General features: G+C 38.1%; 1 protein-coding gene and 1 non-coding gene across 2 annotated transcripts in view; one reads left to right on the top strand and one right to left on the bottom strand.

Moving 5' to 3' along the window:
- The window catches only part of LOC119526949 (cadherin-related family member 3-like), a 71,370-nt gene extending 67,076 nt beyond the window's left edge, over positions 1-4,294 (top strand). The window contains 7 exon segments of the mRNA XM_037826519.1: positions 361-393; positions 396-604; positions 2,107-2,199; positions 2,202-2,311; positions 3,019-3,038; positions 3,144-3,208; positions 4,217-4,294. Coding sequence (XP_037682447.1) covers positions 361-393; positions 396-604; positions 2,107-2,199; positions 2,202-2,311; positions 3,019-3,038; positions 3,144-3,208; positions 4,217-4,294 — 608 coding nt within the window.
- A 13,648-nt stretch (positions 4,295-17,942) lies between these two features.
- LOC119510486 lies at positions 17,943-18,047 on the bottom strand. Its single transcript, XR_005211949.1, has one exon. It is a non-coding gene; the product is annotated as a U6 spliceosomal RNA (small nuclear RNA).
- Between the last annotated feature and the right edge of the window lie 924 nt (positions 18,048-18,971).

Raw genomic sequence — 18,971 nt, 5'->3', positions numbered from 1 at the left:
ACTGGCCCGTTTGTTATTTCTGTAAACAACGTGAAAGTGGTAGTCAGATTGCTCTGAGTGGGAGGTAAAGGAAAGGAAAGCAGGTAGGCAGAATAATCTGATGATAGTGTTGTTTGCTGGCCACGGGTGGGGATCAGACCAAGCTCTTAACCTTAAAATTTTTTTTTCTAACCAATGGAATTTATTGCATTCTTGATCTCAGTTTTATTATAAGCCATGTATAGATATAGGAATTCAGAGTACAATAGAAATTTTGTTTATTTTCACCCCACCATGTTTCAATAACAATTTAAGATAGCTAGAGAAAATCTTTTAATGGATCTTAAAATAATTCTAATTTTTGAATTATCTCTTTTAAAGGAAATGAGAACCATCATTTTGGATTTGATCCACTTGAGGTTCAAATATTCCAAAATTAATTGTGAAAAATCCTTTTAACTTTGAATCTGGAGCTGAACTGCAGCAGCAGTACCATCTTGTGGTGCACATAATTGACGACAACCTGAAATACGGCAAAGCCACCAAGCCTAGGACAGGCACAGCTATTATAGATATTTATGTGACAATGTCCAATACACCACCTCCTCCAACCACCAATTCTGAAGTAAATAGTTATGGAATTTAATTTGGGTCTCTGTCAGGGAAATATTCTACTATAAATTCAAGTTTCATCTAGGAAGGCTAAAAGGTTACTCAGGGCAGCAGGTTCATCTGCATGCCTTTCCACCTGGACTCTGCCCCTTCCAGCCACCATGCTTCATTTTAGAGTGTGCATCTTTGAATATAAATCTGTGTTTTTGAGACAGCCCAGCAATGTTTGATAATAGCAGGTAGATCATAGAGGACCCCCAAGTAACTTGCTATGTCTGAATGATCTGAATGTCCTGCCCAGCAGGACATCATAAAGTTCCACTACTCAATGAAGTCTGTTTAAAAAAATTAGACAAGATATTAATTATGGGAGTTTATTTGAGCAGTTTATGATTCATGAATCCAAACCATGCATGGGAAGGAGCTTCACTGTGGGGATGAAGAGGGGGAACTTATATAGGGCAAATGCAGAAACAAGTGAGGAAATGTTCTGAATGGTTGATGTTAAGTTTCCATTTTCCATGGGGTGTCTTACAAAGTAGGAAGCATTTACAAATTTGTATGCTTGCCCATTCTGATAAGCTATCACTGCTGGACCAAAACTGGTTTATCACCAGGTGTTGCTTGTCTGAAATTCTGTACAGTGCATTCCATTGTTCCATCTTCCTGAACAGTTCCTGCAGGTCAATTGTTTTTGTCTTTGGAAATTTCTTGGAAAGGGGTTCCTCCTGGCAACACCCCATGTAGGCAGCCATTTTATTTTACTTAAATCTATCAACTGGAAATCTTTATAAATTGGCACTTTGGAACATTGTTCTCTAGTAGCCATGCTATTCATAGTAATGTACACCTACTATGTGCCAGACACTATACCACTTGACATATGTTCATCATCTAATCTAATCGTCAATCTAACCCCAGAACATTCAGCAGACCCTTTAATATTTTATTGTTTCAAAAATAGATATGTAAAGACTTGGTAAAATTTCAGATTGACTTCAAATCATCCAAGGGTAAATTCTATTTAGTAGACTTCATGGCTAGTATATTTTATTGTATTATATCCTTTGAAATAGGGGCATTACTTACAATATAGATCGTCAATCTTTCCACCAGAATATTTGAATTTTGAGAACACACTGTTTTCTCAGGCTGTACAAATAGGTTTGTTGCATGTGGAATAGAAAATAGAGGCATACAAGCCTGAGGGGACCTCAGATACCATCAAGTTCAACCCCTTGATTTTCCATTCAAGAAAATTGAGGGCAGAGAGGAAAAATGAATTGTACAATATCACAGAGCAATCACTGCACACAATTCAGGTCTTAGGATCCCTAAGTCAGTGTCTTCTTCTCTATGCTAGCATCCTCCTCAGTATCACCTGGGGGCTTAAAAAAATAAGTCTAAGATTCACCGTCTGTATAGGGCAACTCTTCTATACCGATGCTACATATGTAAACAGATACTTTCTGAAAACGTATATTAATTCTCTGTTTGCTTTGAAATTTTTCCCAGCAAAGAAAAGGTCTGACCATCGTGTACACAGCTATCAACACATACAAATCCAGTGACTGGTACATTCCTTTCATCTTCACTCTGATGGCTGTTTTGTTTTTTTTGCTGGGTTGGTTGCCTGGATGTGCTTCCTGCTTTGGAGATTTGGGAACATTAAGGAATGTGGTCAGAAAATGGCCAAGGAAGTCTCCAAGCCCAAACCCAAGTAGGTAATTTTTCTCTCTGAGCTTTTGTTATAAAGAGTTGAAATCAACTGGGGTTTGGTGACCTTACTCTAAGGGCTTCTAAATTTGCTTTTGAGGCGCAAAGAGGAAAATAGTTGGAATATAAATCTGCTCTATCTCAGAAGCAGGTGGAGAGCTTTCTTTAAAACACAACATAGTGGTACTTACTACTTTAGAATATCTGAAACAGGTCCTCTATAAGAATATGTTTTAAACAGATACATTTATGAGAAAATAAGCAAACAACTGCTCATATTATTTTAGTGCAAGTAGTTTCCTGGATGGGTGTTTGACAACCACTGTGAACTAGCCTAGGGATAGTTGATAAACTCAGGTACCCTCTCCATACATCTGCCTAGTTTTGAATCATTACAAGGCTAGGCAGGGAGGCCAAAGAAATGCAGTTGCTTTCATCACTATCCAAAAATAGTTCTGGAGGGTACAGAATACCTTGGCTTCAAAAACAGAGTTGGATATGAATTTTCATTAACTAAACAGAGTTTATTTATGGTACAGGGAGGGGGGTAATGGTTAATGAAGACCACTTTATTATTCCCCATACAACATTTTTTTTTCTTGTGGTGGGGAGATGTGTTAATATCATGTCTTGCAAAAAGATGAAATTCTATTTTTTGCCATGTGGTAGCATAATGAAGCTGATATTTTGTTAAATTTTCTTTTCATACAGAAGAATGAAGTATATTACAGGTAAGACACAGATTCTTAATTGTCACATGATTATGCTTAAAGTGTATGTTTTTTTTTTTTTTTTGTCACTCATCAGATACTGGACTTTTATGTTTTTTTGATCAGGAGATAAAAATCAAAAGGAAAACCTTGTCACAGGAAACAGAAATAAAAAGTTAGGAGTGTTAACAGTAAGTACATTCTTATGATTCCTCTACAGAAGAAGAACGAGGACTGCATTTTCCCTTTAATTGTTTTTCAATGAAAAGTTCTTCCATGTAAACATTATGGAAAATCTACTCAAGAATCACAGAAAGGAAATAAAATAGCTTCAATTTATCTGTTTCTGCTGAATTTCTGTGGATTACAAAACTGGTATTTCAGATCCAATCTAAGAATTTGGATTAGGTCAAAATTTGCCTCAAATATTGTATGTACAATCAGAAAAAAACCCTAGATAAATATAAATCCATAGTTATCCACCATTCTTGAACAAAATGAAAACTTTACTTGCAAATAGATTATACTTGTGATAGATCTGAGTAAATTCTTCAAAACTGGAATTTCTTAGCAGTTGGTAAAATCTATACCCTGGAGTAAATAAACTCTTGAAATAGGCTGAGGATCATTCTTAAATTAGCCATATAAACAACTGTACAGCGTAAGGTGATCACAGAAAATAGAAATATGGAATGGAAAAAGAAAGGACATTTTTAGTCTCCATCTCTCCTCTTTTTTTCCTCCTGCCTTCCCACATACCCAGGATGCTCCTACCTGGTCCTGAGTGACTTGGACACTGTTTCATGAGTTGCTTCTCTTTCACTATCCCTTATCCCCCCAAAAAACTGGTCCACCTTTAGGAACTGTGTGTTCCTTTGTGGACTCTTATGCCAGCTGACTTGACACTGATCCACAATGAGGAGCTCAAATGTGATGGAATTTTCCATCTAAAATTAGAAGCTGCACATCAACAAAAGGAGCTGAGTCAATGGAGGGCATGGTAGGCAAACTGATGTGGGGGTTGGGGTTAAGAGGAAATAAGAATAGCAGGAAGTCTCTGGACCCTAGGTGGCTAGCTTTCTATAGACTAGAAAGGTGAGGTAATTTATAAGAAATCTTCTGCTCAAAGTAGTCAACTGATGTGAAAACTAATTTCCTCAAGCTGACTTTATTGCTTACATTTTGTGCTTTTTTAAAAGGAAACCATTGTGTATGAGACTGTGTTTGATGGAGAAGCCATTGATCCAGGTATGGTGCTTAAATATCTTTTGCGTTAAACCCATTTTGCCTACTTGAATGCTACACTGTGTGACTGGATTACTTATGCACTATGCTTTGCATAATAAGACTTTGGCCTAAAGCTAACCCTTCAAAGGCCAGGCAGGTAAATAAATGAATGGGAATATAAAATAAATAAATGGGGGAATAATGAGGAGTGGTAGAGACTGTGGCAAACTGTAGAGAGTACATATTCTAAAGGGATGGCCATTACTCAGTTCTAGAAAATTATTAAGGCCTGGGATTGCCAGAATTCTGATGCATCAAAAGAAACATACTATGAAAACTGGGAATCTAAATTATTATAAGAAATCTACCTATTTTTAAATGGAAGCAACTAATGAGATTAAATCACTCTCCAGGGGGATCCAAGATGGTGGATTAGCAGAGAGTACAAAATTCTCCTCCATGAAAAACACTAGATAAAAGATAGAAAGTGCTCCAGAATAGTGGTTCCAACTTCTACATCCATAGTGACTGTGCACTTGGAGAAACTGAGAGACTGCATTTGGAATCATGTGAGTGTTTGATCCAGAGAGCCGCTGGGGAAACGGCAGCTGGAGTCATGCCATGGTGGGGAGAAACCAAGAGACTGTGTTTGGAGACAGGTTAGTGTAAAACCTGGAAAGCTGCCAGGAAGCTGGCAGCGGGAGCCATAGTCGAAGTGTGGTGGGGAGTGCCTTCAATGCCCCAGGTACCTGCCTCAGTATCTGACATGTGTGATAGCTCTTTGCACACCCACAGCTATGAGCCCCTGAGCCAGAAATGGACAGCTGCAGCAGGTGGATGATTGTGGAAATGGGTAGTTTCCACACTCCATGTAGCCATCTTTGCAGCAGGCTGGGAGACACCCCTTTGCAGTGCTGTGGGCGAGAACTTCCTTAAGGGGATTTGGGAATCGGCTGGCTTGTGACTGTGCACATTCCAACTCTGCGGAAGCCTGTGGAGTGCACAGCCTAGAGGCAGGGGTGCTGTATAGAAGTGCCAGGAGCCTTACACCAATCCCAGGGATTGTGGGCCCACAGCAGAGAGGGACTGTAGGGAATCTGAGCTGAAGGGTTAGACGCATGCTGAAGCCCCAGGGTATGGGTCTTACAGCCATCTTCTCTGCCTAACTGCAAGGGCCCCCTCCCCTCCCCAGGACTATGGGTCCCAAATGCACATGGAAAATTCGTGCACTGATTGGATCTCCACATGGTTTGGACCACCACTCACTGCACAGGTGAAGTTGGGGAGAACTGGCTTAAGGGTAAGAGGTGGCTCAGGGGTGCCATCTGCTGGTAGGTCAGGGAGAGTGCATTCCACCAAGCTGTAGTTCTGGCAAATTATAGATAATTGTTCAAATAAGTCTGCATACCCTAAAAGAACTCTATTGTGCTGGTTTGGATGTATTATGTCCCCAAAATACCATTATCTTTGATGTAGTCTTGTGTGGGCAGGAAACATACTGGTGTTGATTGGGTTGGAGACTTTTGATTGGATGTTTCCATGGAGATGTGATCACTCAACGGTGGGCGAGATATTTCATTGGATAATTTCCACAGAGGTGTGGCCCTGTCCCTTCATCATGGGCCTTGATTAGTTTACTGGAGCACTATATAAGCTCAGACAGAAGGAGCGAGCTTGCTACAGCCAAGAGAGACACTTTGAAGAATGCACAGGAGCTGAGAGAGGAACTGCAGTTTACAGAGACATTTTGGAGATGGCCTTTGAAAGCGGACTTTTGCTCCAGAGAAGTTGAGGGAGGACAAACGCTCCAAGAGCAACTGAGAGTGTCATTTTGGAGAGAAGCTGAAGTCTAGAGAGGAATGTCCTTGGAGAAAGCCATTTTGAAACCAGAACTCTGGAGCAGACGCCAGCCACATGCCTTCCCAGCTAACAGAGGTTTTCCAGACACGATTGGCTATCCTCCAGTGGAGGTACCCGATTTTTGAAGTGTTACTTTGGACACTTTATGGCCTTAAGACTGTAACTGTGCAACCAAATAAACCCCCTTTTATAAAAGCCAATCCATTTCTGGTGTTTTGCGTTCTGGCAGCATTAGCAAACTAGAACACCTATCAAGATAAGCAAATGCCAAGAGGCCGAAAACAACAGAAAATTTTAAAGCATACGAAGAAACCAGAAGATATGGATAACCCAAACACCCAAATTAAAAAACCAGAGGAGACACAGAACTTGGAGCAATTAATCAAAGAAGTAGTCACAAACACCAATATCATAGCTCAGGATATAAAGGACATCAAAAAAAAACCCAGAAAAGCATAAAGAAGAATTTGCAAGAGTAAATAAAAAAATAGCAGATCTTGTGGAAATAAAAGATACTGTTGATCAAATTAAAAAAATTCTTGAGTCACATAACAACATATTTGAAGAAACTGAGGAACAAATAAGCGAACTCAAAGATAGTGTGCTAGAAAGTAAAAACACAAAAGAATGAATGGTGATAAAAACTGAAAAATTTGAAATGGATCTCAGGGAAATGACGGACAACATGAAGTGCACAAATATAAGAATCATTGGTGTTCCAGAAGGGGAAGAGAAGAGTAAAGGTCTAGAAAGAGTATTCAAAAGACATTGTTGAGGAAAACTTCCCAACTCTTCTAAACAACATAAATACACAAATCATAGATACCCAATGAACTCCAAATAGAATAAATCCAAATAAACCCACTCCCGAGACATATTCTGATCAGATTGTTAAATGTTGAAGAGAGGAGAAAATTCTGAAAGCAGCAAGAGAAAAGCAATTCACCACATACAAGTGAAACAACATAAGACTAAGCAGTGACTACTCAGAGGTCACCATTGAGGTGAGAAGGCAGTGGTATGACATATTTAAAATTCTGAAAGGGAAAAATTGCCAACCAAGAATTCTTTATCCAGCAAAGCTCTCCTTCAAATTTGAGGGAGAGCTTAAAATTTTCACAGACAAACAAATGCTGAGGGAATTTGCTAATAAGAGACTGGCCCTACAAGAAATACTAAAGGGAGTCCTACTGGCTGAGAAAAAAAAGGAGAGAGAGAGGTCCGGAGAAGAGCACAGAACTAAAGAGTTTTAGTAAGGGTACATTAAAGGAAATAAAGAGAGAGAGGGAATAAAATACATCTGACATATAAAAACCAAAGGATATGATGGCTGATTTAAGAAGTGCCTTCACGGTAATAACATTGAATGTGAATGGATTAAGCTCCCTAATTAAAAGATGTAGATTGGCAGAATGGATTTAAAAATATGAACCATCAATATCTTGTTTACAAGAGACTCATCTTAGACCCAGAGTTACAAAGAAATTGAATGTGAAAGGATGGGGAGAAAATATTTCATGCAAGCTACAGCCAAAAGAAAGCAGGAGTAGCAATATTAATCTCAGATAAAACAGACTTTAAATGCAAGGATGTCATAAGAGACAAAGAAGGACACTATATACTAATAAAAGGGACAATTCAACAAGAAGAAATAACAATCATAAATGTCTATGCATCCAATCAAGGTGACCAAAAGTACATGAGACAAACATTGTCAAAACTGAAGGAATCAATAGATGTTTCCACAATAATTGTGGGAGACTTCAATATGTCACTCTCTCCTATAGATAGATCAACAAGACAGAGGACCAATAAGGACACTGAAAACCTAAATAATGTGATAAATGAATTTGGCTTAACAGACATATATAGAGTATTACTTCCCAAATCACCAGGATACCCATTCTTCTCTAGTGCTCATGGAAGTTTCTCCAGGATAGATCATATTCTGGGGCATAAAACAAGCCTCAATAAATTTAAAAATATTGAAATTATTCAAAGCCCATTCTCAGATCACAATGGAATACAACTAGAAGTCAATGACCATCAAATATCTAGAATATTCACAAATATCTGGGGGTTAAACAACATACTGCTAAACAATCAGTGGGTGAAAGAAGAAATAGCAAGAGAAATTGCTAAATATCTAGAGAGGAAAGAAAACAAAAACACAACATATCAAAACTTATGGGATGCAATGAAGGCTGTTTTGAAGGGGAAATTTCTAGCTCTAAATGCATACATTAAAAAAGGAAGAAAGAGCTAAACTCAAAGAACAAATGGAACAACTCAAGAAGCTACAAAATGAACAGCAAACTAATCCTAAACCAAATAGAAGAAAAGAAATAACAAGGATTAAAGCAAAAATAAATGATACATAGAACAACAACAACAACAACAAAATAGAATAAATAAAACCAAAAGCTGGTTCTTTGAGAAGATCAACAAGATTAACAAACCCTTAGCTAGGCTGACAAAATCAAAATGAGAGAAGACCCAAATAAACAAAATGATAAATAAGAGAGGGGACATTACTGCCGATCCCAAAGAAATTAAAAAAAAAAAAAAACTTAAGAGGATACTTGGAACAACTGTATGCCAACAAACTAGATAATTTAGAGGAAATGGACAATTTCCTAGAAACACATGAACAATCTAGATTGACCAGAGAAGAAATAGAAGACCTCAACAAACCAACCACAAGCAAACAGATCTTATCAGTCATCAAAAAGCTTCCCACAAATAAAAGCCCAGGACCAGACAGCTTCACAGGGGAATTCTACCAAACTTTCCAAAAAGAGCTGACACCAATCTTACTTAAACTCTTTTAAAACATTGAAGAAAATGGAACACTACCTAACTCATTTTATGACAGTAACATCACTCTAATACCAAAACCAGGAAAAAATGCTACAAGAAAGGAATACTACAGGCCAATCTCCCTCATGAACATAGACACAAAAATTCTCAACAAAATACTTGCAAATCAAATCCAAAGACACATTAAAAAAATCATACACCATGACCAAGTGGGGTTCATTCCAGGCATGCAAGGATGGTTCAACATAAGAAAATCAATCAGTGTAATACAACACATTAACAAATCAAAAGGGAAAAAATCAAATGATCATCTCAATAGATGCTGAAAATTCAACATCCGTTTTTGATAAAAACACTTCAAAAGGTAGGAATTGAAGGAAACTTCCTCACTAAGATAAAGAGCATATTTGAAAAACCCATAGCCAGTATAGTACTCAATAGCAAGAGACTGAAAGCCTTCCCTCTAAGATCAGGAATGAGACAAGGATGCCTACTGTCACCACTGTTATCTAACATTGTGCTAGTAGTTCTAGCCAGAACAATCTGGCAAGACAAAGAAATAAAAGGCATCCAAATTAGAAAGGATGAAGTAAAACGGTCATTATTTGCAGATGATGTGATCTTATATTTCGAAAATCCTGAGAAATGGATGACACAGCTACTTGAGCTAATAAATTTAGCAAAGTAGTGGGATACAAGATTAATGCACACAAGACAGTAATGTTCCTATATACTGGAAATGACCTAACTGAAGAGACACTCAAGAAAAAGATTCCATTCTCAATAGCATCTAAAAAACTCAAGTACCTAGGAGTAAACTTAACCAAGGAGATACAAGACCTAGACATAGAAAATTATGTAACTTTACTAAAAGAAATAGAAGGAGACCTAAAAAGATGGAAAAATATTCCTTGTTCATGGATAGGAAGGCTAAATGTTGCTAAGATGACACTTCTACCCAAACTCATCTACAGATTCAATGCAGTTCCAATCAAAATTCCAACAACTTACTTTGCAGAGTTTGAAAAGTTAGTTATCAAATTTATTTGTAAGGGAAAGATGCCTCAAATTGCTAAAAACGTTCTAAAAAAGAAAAACCAAGTGGTAGGATTACACTGCCTAACTTTGAAGCTTACTATAAAGCCACTGTAGTCAAAACAGCATGGTATTGCCACAAAGATAGACATATTGATCAATGGAATTGAATTGAGAATTTGGAAATAGACCCCCATATCTATAGTCAACTGATCTTTGATAAGGCCCCCAAACCCACTGAACTATAACATAACAGTCTTTGCAACAAATGGGGCTGGGAGAACTGGATATCTATATCCAAAAGAATGAAAGAGAACCCTACCTCACAGCCTACACAAAAATTAAGCCAAAGTGGATCAAAGACCTCAATATAAGAGACAGTACCATAAACCTCCTAAAAGATACTGTAGTGAAACATCTTCAAGACCTAGTATTAGGAGATTGCTTCTTAGACCTTACACCCAAACACAAGCAATGAAAAAAAAAATGGATAAATGGGCTCTCCTCAAAATTAAAAGCTTTTGTATCTCAAAGGAATTTGCCAAAAAGGTGAAGAGGCAGCCAAGTCAATGGGAAAAAATATTTGGAAAACATGTATCTGATAAAAGACTGATATTTTACACATATAAAGAAATCCTACAATTCAATGACAATAGTACAAACAACCCAATTATAAAATGGGCAAAAGGTATGAAAAGACATTTCTCTTAAGAGGAAATACAAATGGCTAAAAAAACCACATGAAAAAATGTTCATCTTCACTAGCTGTTAGGGAAATTCAAATAAAGACCACAATGAAGTATCATCTTACACCAATTAGAATGGTTGCCATTAAACAAACAGGAAACTACAAACGTTGGACAGGATATGGAGAAATTGGAACTTTTATTTATTGCTGGTGGGACTGTATAATGGTACAGTCAATCTGGAGGACAGTCTGGCAGTTCCTTAGAAAACTAGATATCAAGTTACCCTTTGATCCAGCAATTTCATTTCTTGTATTAGGAGAAGATCTGAAAGCAGTGACACAAACAGATATTTGCACACCAATGTTCACAGCGGCATTATTCACAATTGCCAAGAGTTGGAAACAATCGAAATCTCATTCAACAGATGAATGAATAAACAAAATGTGGTATATACACATGATGAAATACTACATGGCAGTAAGAAGGAATGAGTTCATGAAACATATGACAACATGGATGAACCTTGAAGACATAATGCTGAGTAAAATAAGCCAGATATAAAAAGAGAGATATTGTATGTTACCACTAATGTGAACTCTGTAAAAAAATTAAATGCTTTATATTGTAGAATGTAGAGGACCTAGGGGTAGACAGCAACTAGTGAAGGGGGAACGATAATCTAGTAAGAACAGATTAGCTATTGAGGGTAGTCTTAATGTTATGGGAATGCCCAGGAATGACTATGGTTTGTTAATTTTCTTGGGGTATGGTAGGAACATGTTGGAAGCAATGTAGTTATTTTAGGTTATTTGTTTTTCTTATTCCTTTGTTTTGTTTTGTTTGAAGTGTTGTTTTTTTTTTAATTTTTTGATAAATAATGTTAAGAAAAAACTCTAGGACTATAAAGATGAGGTCCTCGGGGTACACAATTTAAGTAACTTATCTAAGGTCACATAGCTACTAAGCTAAACATTGGAGCCACTTTCATAATAAAGTCCTTTGAGGCATACACACACACAAAAATCAAACTCCACTGGGCAGGCCAAATAAAGCACTTTCCCCCCAGTTATATATTATTGTATAAAAAACCACCCCCAAATTTACTGGCTTAGAACACAACAATCATTTTAGAATGTCTCACAATTTTATGGGTCTAGAATATGTGTAGGTCTCATCTGGGCAATTCTTTTGCTTTATGTGATATCAAAAATGGTTACTCAGTGGTAGTCGGTTGGCAGCTGGGCTGGGCTGGTGGGTCCAAGGAGGTTTCATGCATCTGGCTGACACCTTGGTGGGCAGCTCCAGGGTTGGGCCCCTTCTTCTCCATGTCACCTCAGGGCCTCTTCATGTGGTTTCTTCAGCAGGGTGGTGGGACGTCTTAAACGGCAGTTTACACCTCCCAGAGGGAGGTCCAAGACATAATGTTATGGGTTGAATTACATCCTCCCCAAAGATATGCTGAAGTCCTAACTCTCAGTACCTCAAAATGGGCTCTTATTTGAACATAAGGTAGTTGCAGAAGTAATTAGTTAAGTTAAAATGAGGTCATACTAGGTAGGGTGGACCCTTAATGCAAAATGACTGGCATCCTTATAAGAAGAGGCGAGGAGACACAGACAAGAGAAGGGCGTGGAACCATGGGGGAGGCAGAGTGACGCATCTGTAAGCCAGGGATTGCCGGCAAACACCAGAAGCTAGGAACAGGCAAATAAGGGTTCTCCTGTACAGACTTCAAAGGAAGCTTGGCCCTGCTGACACCTTGATTTCATACTTCTAGCTTCCCAAACTGTGACATAATTTCTGTTTTTGAAACCACCCAGTTTCTGGTACTTTGTTACAGCAGCCCCAGGAAACTAAGACAGATAGGAAGTGGAGGTTGCCAGTTTCTTGAGACCTGGACCTGGAAACTGGCATAGAGTTACTCCTGGTGCTAATCTATGGTCAAAGCATAGACTCCACCTCTCAAGAGAAGATGATTAAATAATTTGTGGCTATCTTTAATCTGCAAGAACATCTACAGGGCAGATTGGTCTTGGATTTGCAATCCCTAGTCTAAAGATTTTTCTGTTATGAACTCTGTAATTGCATAATGGATCCTGGATCCATTTTCTAAAATATTTTAGAAACTTTTCCTCTAACTGTGAATTTCTTCTCATAAGGAAGGGGCAAGGAAAAGGAACTTGTCAGATATATTGGAAAAACCCTGGAGTTGCAGTTAGAAGATCTGGGTTTGTGTGTTGACACAACTATCAACTCCATGTGAACATGGTCAGAGCACTTGGTCTTCCTGAGTCTCTTTTTCCCAGATTAGAAATGGGCATGATATTGTGTGCTGTGTCTGTTGTATGGGGTGACTGTAAGGCTTAAACATGAATTTAATGAGTGTAAATATCATTTTGTGAAGTGTCGTTCAACAGAGGGTATCAATCACAAAAGACTCTGGCATTTTGACAGCTTATGACACTTGACTGGTCTGGATGACTTGGCATGAAATTAGTGATGCTTTATTATTGACTCCAAGCTTCCCCTAAAGAAAGTCTCTCCTCTTAAAAATATTTTATTCAATTACACTACTTAGAGTGTACTTTATAGGAGGAGGTAGGTTCTCTGAATTCAAGAACAATGAGGATGTGGGTGAAGTGTTTTGACCCAGGCCACTTGGTGAACAAATGACAGAGCATGGGCTGCAGCAGACCCCAGGCCGTTCACCTGGTTCTACTTCTACTTTACCATTATTATTGGAAATGGTAAAAATTACTCCATTTCTTGTTTCCCTCTAAATCTGTGTTAAATGTATATTTAATACACACTTATATTTAGTCCTTGCCATGTGCCAGTCTTGTTCTAAATACTTTATAATTATTAACCAATTTAACACTATTATGCCTTGAACACTGAAGGATTTTCTGAAGTTGCAGGCTTATTACAAGATTTTTGAAGGCACCTGTAAAAGGTGATCATAGCAGATATTTATTGAATTCTTACTTCAATGGTCCAAATGCTTTGACATAGATTGTTAATTTTCATTATTATTTATGAGGTAGGCACTATTATTATTACCTCCATTTTCTAAATGAGAAAACCAAGGCACAGAAAGATACGGTAACTTGCCTAGAATTACAGGCCAGTGAGAGGAAGAAACCAGGATTGGAAGCCAGGCAGTCTGACACTGAAGCCCTCACTCAACGCTATTCAAGACCCTCTGCCCACTGGCCTGGTAAAACCAGTTCATCAAAAAAGACTGGGCTGGAGAAAGCCACGGAAAGAAGCTGAAAGTAACAAAGCTGGAAAGAGAAGGGAGAGACCGGCAGATGCTGCCATGTGCCTTGCCATGGGCCAGGATCACCGGCAGCTAGTCTTGGGGAGAATGCATCGCCTTTATGGTGCCTTGATTTGGACATTTTCACAGCCTCAAAACTGTAAGCTTGTAAGCTACAAAATTCCCATCATTAAAAGCCAACCCATTTTATGGTATCTGCTTTGAGCTGCCTAACAAACTAAAATAGTGGCTAAAGAGGGATTTCAGGAGGAAGGATCCCAGATTATGACTGACATTGCTGTGAACACTGGAGAAGTGAAGACACCAGATTCCAGTCCTGGTTCTGCTACTCATGGGCTCTGTGACCTCAGGTGGGTCTCTTTTCCTCTCTGGTCTTCAGGTTCCCCACTTGTGCAGGAAAGGAGCAGGTCACCTCCAAGGCCCAAGCCACAGAGCAGAGAAAAAAGTCTGGAACAGAGCAGGATCCTGGAAATGCCTACATCATTTGTCAAGGAGGATCAGATACAGCCAGGGTTAGGAATATGAGCAGAGTTTATAACAAACAGCACTAACTAGCACCATGAACACTCTCATTTTATCTGTTCTTAAATCTGGATTATTTTGTAATCTGAGGAACACAGCCTAACATTTTTGTAATAATATCTGGATCATTGGGTCTGACAGGCAAATTTCCTTTTAAAGCTTGATGTTAGATGTATTTTAAAGTGATCAGAATTTTACTTTAAAATTTTACTTTAAAAGAAACAATTTTAATATGGTAATAGTTTCTAGGACATATGAGATCGGATTCTAGATCAATAAGGATGTAGAGACTTGCTTCCAAAGAATAGAGCATGGAGAGGGAAAAATTGTAACTTTACAGTGGAGAAACCTGGCAAACACTACCGTAACCAAATGACCAAGATCAACAGGACAGTGGTGTCATGTGGGTAGCATGTCCCTCTGGATATGATATGACAAGAAGGGACTTCACCTCCATGCTATTCTTTCCCAAAACCCATAACCCTGGTCTAAGCATGAGAAAAACAGCCAACAAACCCAGACTGGGAGACATTCTATGAGATACCTGGCCAGTGCTCCTCAAGATTGTCAAGGTCATCAAAAGTAAGGAAAGACTGAGAAACTGTCACAGACCAGAGGAGATTGGGGAGGCATGAGAACGAAATGTGACATGGTAACCTGGGCTGGCTGCTGGAACTGAAAGAGGACAAAAATGGAAAAACTAGTGAAATCCAAATAAAGTCCAAGGTTTAGTTAATAGCACTGTACTAATGTTGAATTCTTTGTTTTGACAAGTGTAGCATGGTTACGTAAGATGTTAACAAAGGGAGAAGCCAGATGAAGGGGATATGGGAACTCTCTGTACTATCTATGCAACTTTTCTGTGAATCTCAAATCATCCCAAAATAAAAAGTTTATTTGTTTATGTATTTTTTAATAATAATAAGAAGAAGGGCCTTGAGTCCTTCTATTCAAAATCAAAAACAGTGTAAGTGGTCTAATAAAGACAAAAGCTATTGCAATCACTTTTGCCAATCCAGCCTTTGGCCTTCTCAATATCAGGGACCTAGTTACTGTGTGTTTGCACTGAAGTATTTATCTTGTTTTGAAACTGGATGCGAGATGTGTGACTCAGCAATTTGTTTTCAAGTTCCAACACGTTCTATTGACTGATGGTATGGATGTGTTTGGTGGAGGAAAGGGGATAGCAGAGAAGTGCACTGTCTACCCCAGCAGTAACCCTGGCAGAAGATTCACCTTTCAACTAATGGATTTTTTTGAGAGCTGACTCAGCATATTGAAATTTCACATTACACTTCAAAGAAACATACAATAAAACATAGGTTTTGTTATATGTGTTAGGACACACCATTGGCTATCTAATGTTCTGCTGAACCCAGAATGTTATTCATAAGGCACTGGTTTATTTATGGAGGCCCAAGCAAAGTAAAATAGGATATGGTCCCCATCCTCAACAACCTCGTATTTAGAGCTCTGTAGCTGGATTCTCTGGGTTCAAACCTTTGTCTACCGCTTACAAATGATGTGACTTTGGCAAGTTACTTAACATCTTGGTTCCTCAGTTTTCTCATCTGTAAAATGGGAGCTAATAATATGTACCTACCTCATAAGGATATTAAGTGGATTAAATGGGTTAATATATAAAAACAGAATCCAGTATATAGTAAATATTATAGGAGGCAGCTATTATTATTATTGTTTTTTTTTTCAGTTTATTAATTACATCTAAGTCACCTAATAAACAATAAGTTGAATTCCTACTTTATTTCAGGCCCTATTTATCCTGTTTCTTTTCTGTTGCATACTTCTTTCATTACTGTTTCCATGAAGGGTGAGCAGATTAAATTTTAGACACCATGTAGGGCAGATCACTTTAGGAACAATTAAAAAAGAAGTTTGGCAGGATCTTTTACTTAATTTTTTTAATTTAACAATAATTATATACTCACAAGAAATTGCAAAACAAAAATAATAATGATAATACAGAGAAGTCTGTGTACCCATCACCCAATGGTAACATCTTAAATATCTATAGTATATACCCAAACCGGGAAATTGACATTGGCATAACGCATTTAACTACACTAGAGATTTTACTCAGTTTTCACCAATATTTGCACATATATTTTTCTATAACATTCTGTGTGTGTAGCTATGACATTTAATCACCGATATAGATTCATTTAACCACTGTCACAGTTAAGATACAGAACTCTTCCATCACCAAAACAGAATTCCCTTGTGCTAACAGAGCAATTTTTAATGCATGTGATATCACATGCTGCTTCAAGTTTTTCCTCTAGTTTTTCCTTTGGTAGCAGAGCAAGACTCGAGAAGACAAACAGTTGGTCACTGTGCTGTGTATGTAGCAAATACGCAATGAATAAATGCTTTGTGAGGTCATTGGGGTTCACTTCCTCTGTGTTCTGTGTTCTCCCCACAGTCTCTGGGAATGTGTATGAATATAACAGCAGAACAGGAGCAAGAAAATGGAAGAAGCCCCCCGGCACCAGGAGGAACCTTTGACAAACATACACTCCCTCCCAGAGGTCCACTCATGTGAGGAGTCTCCATCCTTAAAGATTCCTATGTGAAGATAGCATTTTCCCAGAGTCTCAGAGGAGTTGCTTTTTTGTTTATGTGCCTGTCACGGGCAGTTTTTATTTTAGTTATCTTAAATTAAATTGTTGGTGTGAGGCCAGCTCCTTACTGTGTTTACTGCTTACTTTAGCCTATTCATTCAAGGTGTCTGGGTGAAGGCAGCAGGTAATGGGTTTAAGTGGTCAAATTTGAGTCTGGAAATGTTTTGCTGAAAACAAGAGGACTAAATTGATACATGCTCCTTGTCTGACTTGTCCTAGTAGAATGTATGCTTCTTGGGATCAGAGTCTTTGTTTTGTTCACTGCTATACCCCCAGCCATGTGCCTGGCACAAAGTGGAGTGGGCATGCTGTACATATTTGTTGAATAAGTGAATTTAATTATCTGAATCTGGAGCTCTTGCCTTTGATTTAAGTTGCTTATTGCCTCTATGACCCGTGGAGCAAAAATGGGAATTATCTTTAGAAAAGAACATTTTTGGTTTCTGATATTCATAAAAAATGCAGGATTTTTACAATGTTTCTAAAAAGCACAATTGACCTTGCTTTTAATACTTTTTGTATAGCACTCTGGAGAATGACCATGAAAACTTTACTTATAATGATTTGCAAAGAATCAAGTCTTTTGAGAGCTATGTACTTGCACAAATAAGTTTTAAAACACATATGGGCCTTCTGATTATCTCCCTCGTTGGATATCAGAAGACACACCCGGGCAGGAGACCAGAAGTGTTGCTGATGATAGAAGCTAAGAAGTTAAATACACATTTAGCACAAAATAGAGTTCAGCTTGGGGATAATATGGTTTTGTCTTGTTTTTATTAGAGAAGTTGTGGGTTATAGAACAATCATGCATAACATACAGGATTCCTGTATATACTACCATATTATTAAAAATATGGAATGCTTCACGAATTTGTGTGTCATCTGTGGTAGGGCCATGCTAATCTTCTCTGTTTCATTCCAATTGTAGTATACGGGCCATCAAAGCAATCACAATAATATTGTTTTAACAAATCTTACCCAGAGTAAAACACACCATGAGCAATGAACTAATAATAGAATCAGAGGATATTGGGGGCTTGAATGATCAGAAATTCCTTGATATTCCTCGCCTTTTGCATGTGTACACATAGGTAATTCCTTTCCAGCCCAGAGGTACCCCTTCTCCCAACCCAAAAATAAACAGGCTCATTATTTATTTATTTCTAGCTCAGACGGGTATTATGGTGTGGAGGATATCAGTGGTTTTGAAGTCTAGGGCCTGGACAAGTCACTTGGTCTTTGTGAAATCCAGTTTTTTATTCTAGAAAATGTTTATAATGAAGATAAAAAAAAATGTTTATAATAACGTCCACTCCATTTCTATATCATAGCTTTGTTGTGAGAAACAACATAACAATTGAGGTTCTGTATTTGGCAGGGCTTTTTAAACTATAAGCACTAAGTAGAAAATAGGATAAGTTTCATTAGGTCAGAAATGGTTGCTGAGAGAAAACTGGCCCTTGAGACACGGGAATACAATGATGTGGTCATTCCATGGTTCTCACCAGTCTAAGTTGGAACAGGCTGGTAATGGGCTTTACAACTTCTGTGAGCTTCACAGAATTTATCATGGTTTCTTCCAGATGGCCTGATAATTCTTCACCAGGGGACAGACCAAAGTTTGTCTGGGAAAATGCTTTCCCCTCTCCAGCAAGACTCTCGCTGGATCAATTATGATTAGATGGATATAGATGTGAGATTCTCCATCTGCTACCACTTAGACTTTTATAGGGGAAATAGTGTTCCTAAACTTTCCTTCCAAACTCTGTATTAGGTCAAATAGTATTTAATCTGACTGATCCAGAACCAAGAAAAATTTGTAAACTGGTATTTCTTTTTTCTTGTTTATTTGCCATGGGCCTCAGTTTCTAACATG

This window comes from Choloepus didactylus, chromosome 1 (assembly GCF_015220235.1).
Source record: "Choloepus didactylus isolate mChoDid1 chromosome 1, mChoDid1.pri, whole genome shotgun sequence".
Taxonomy (NCBI): domain Eukaryota; kingdom Metazoa; phylum Chordata; class Mammalia; order Pilosa; family Megalonychidae; genus Choloepus; species Choloepus didactylus.
The sequence above is the reverse complement of the archived record's forward strand: the minus strand, read 5'-3'. Positions and strand labels throughout refer to the sequence as shown.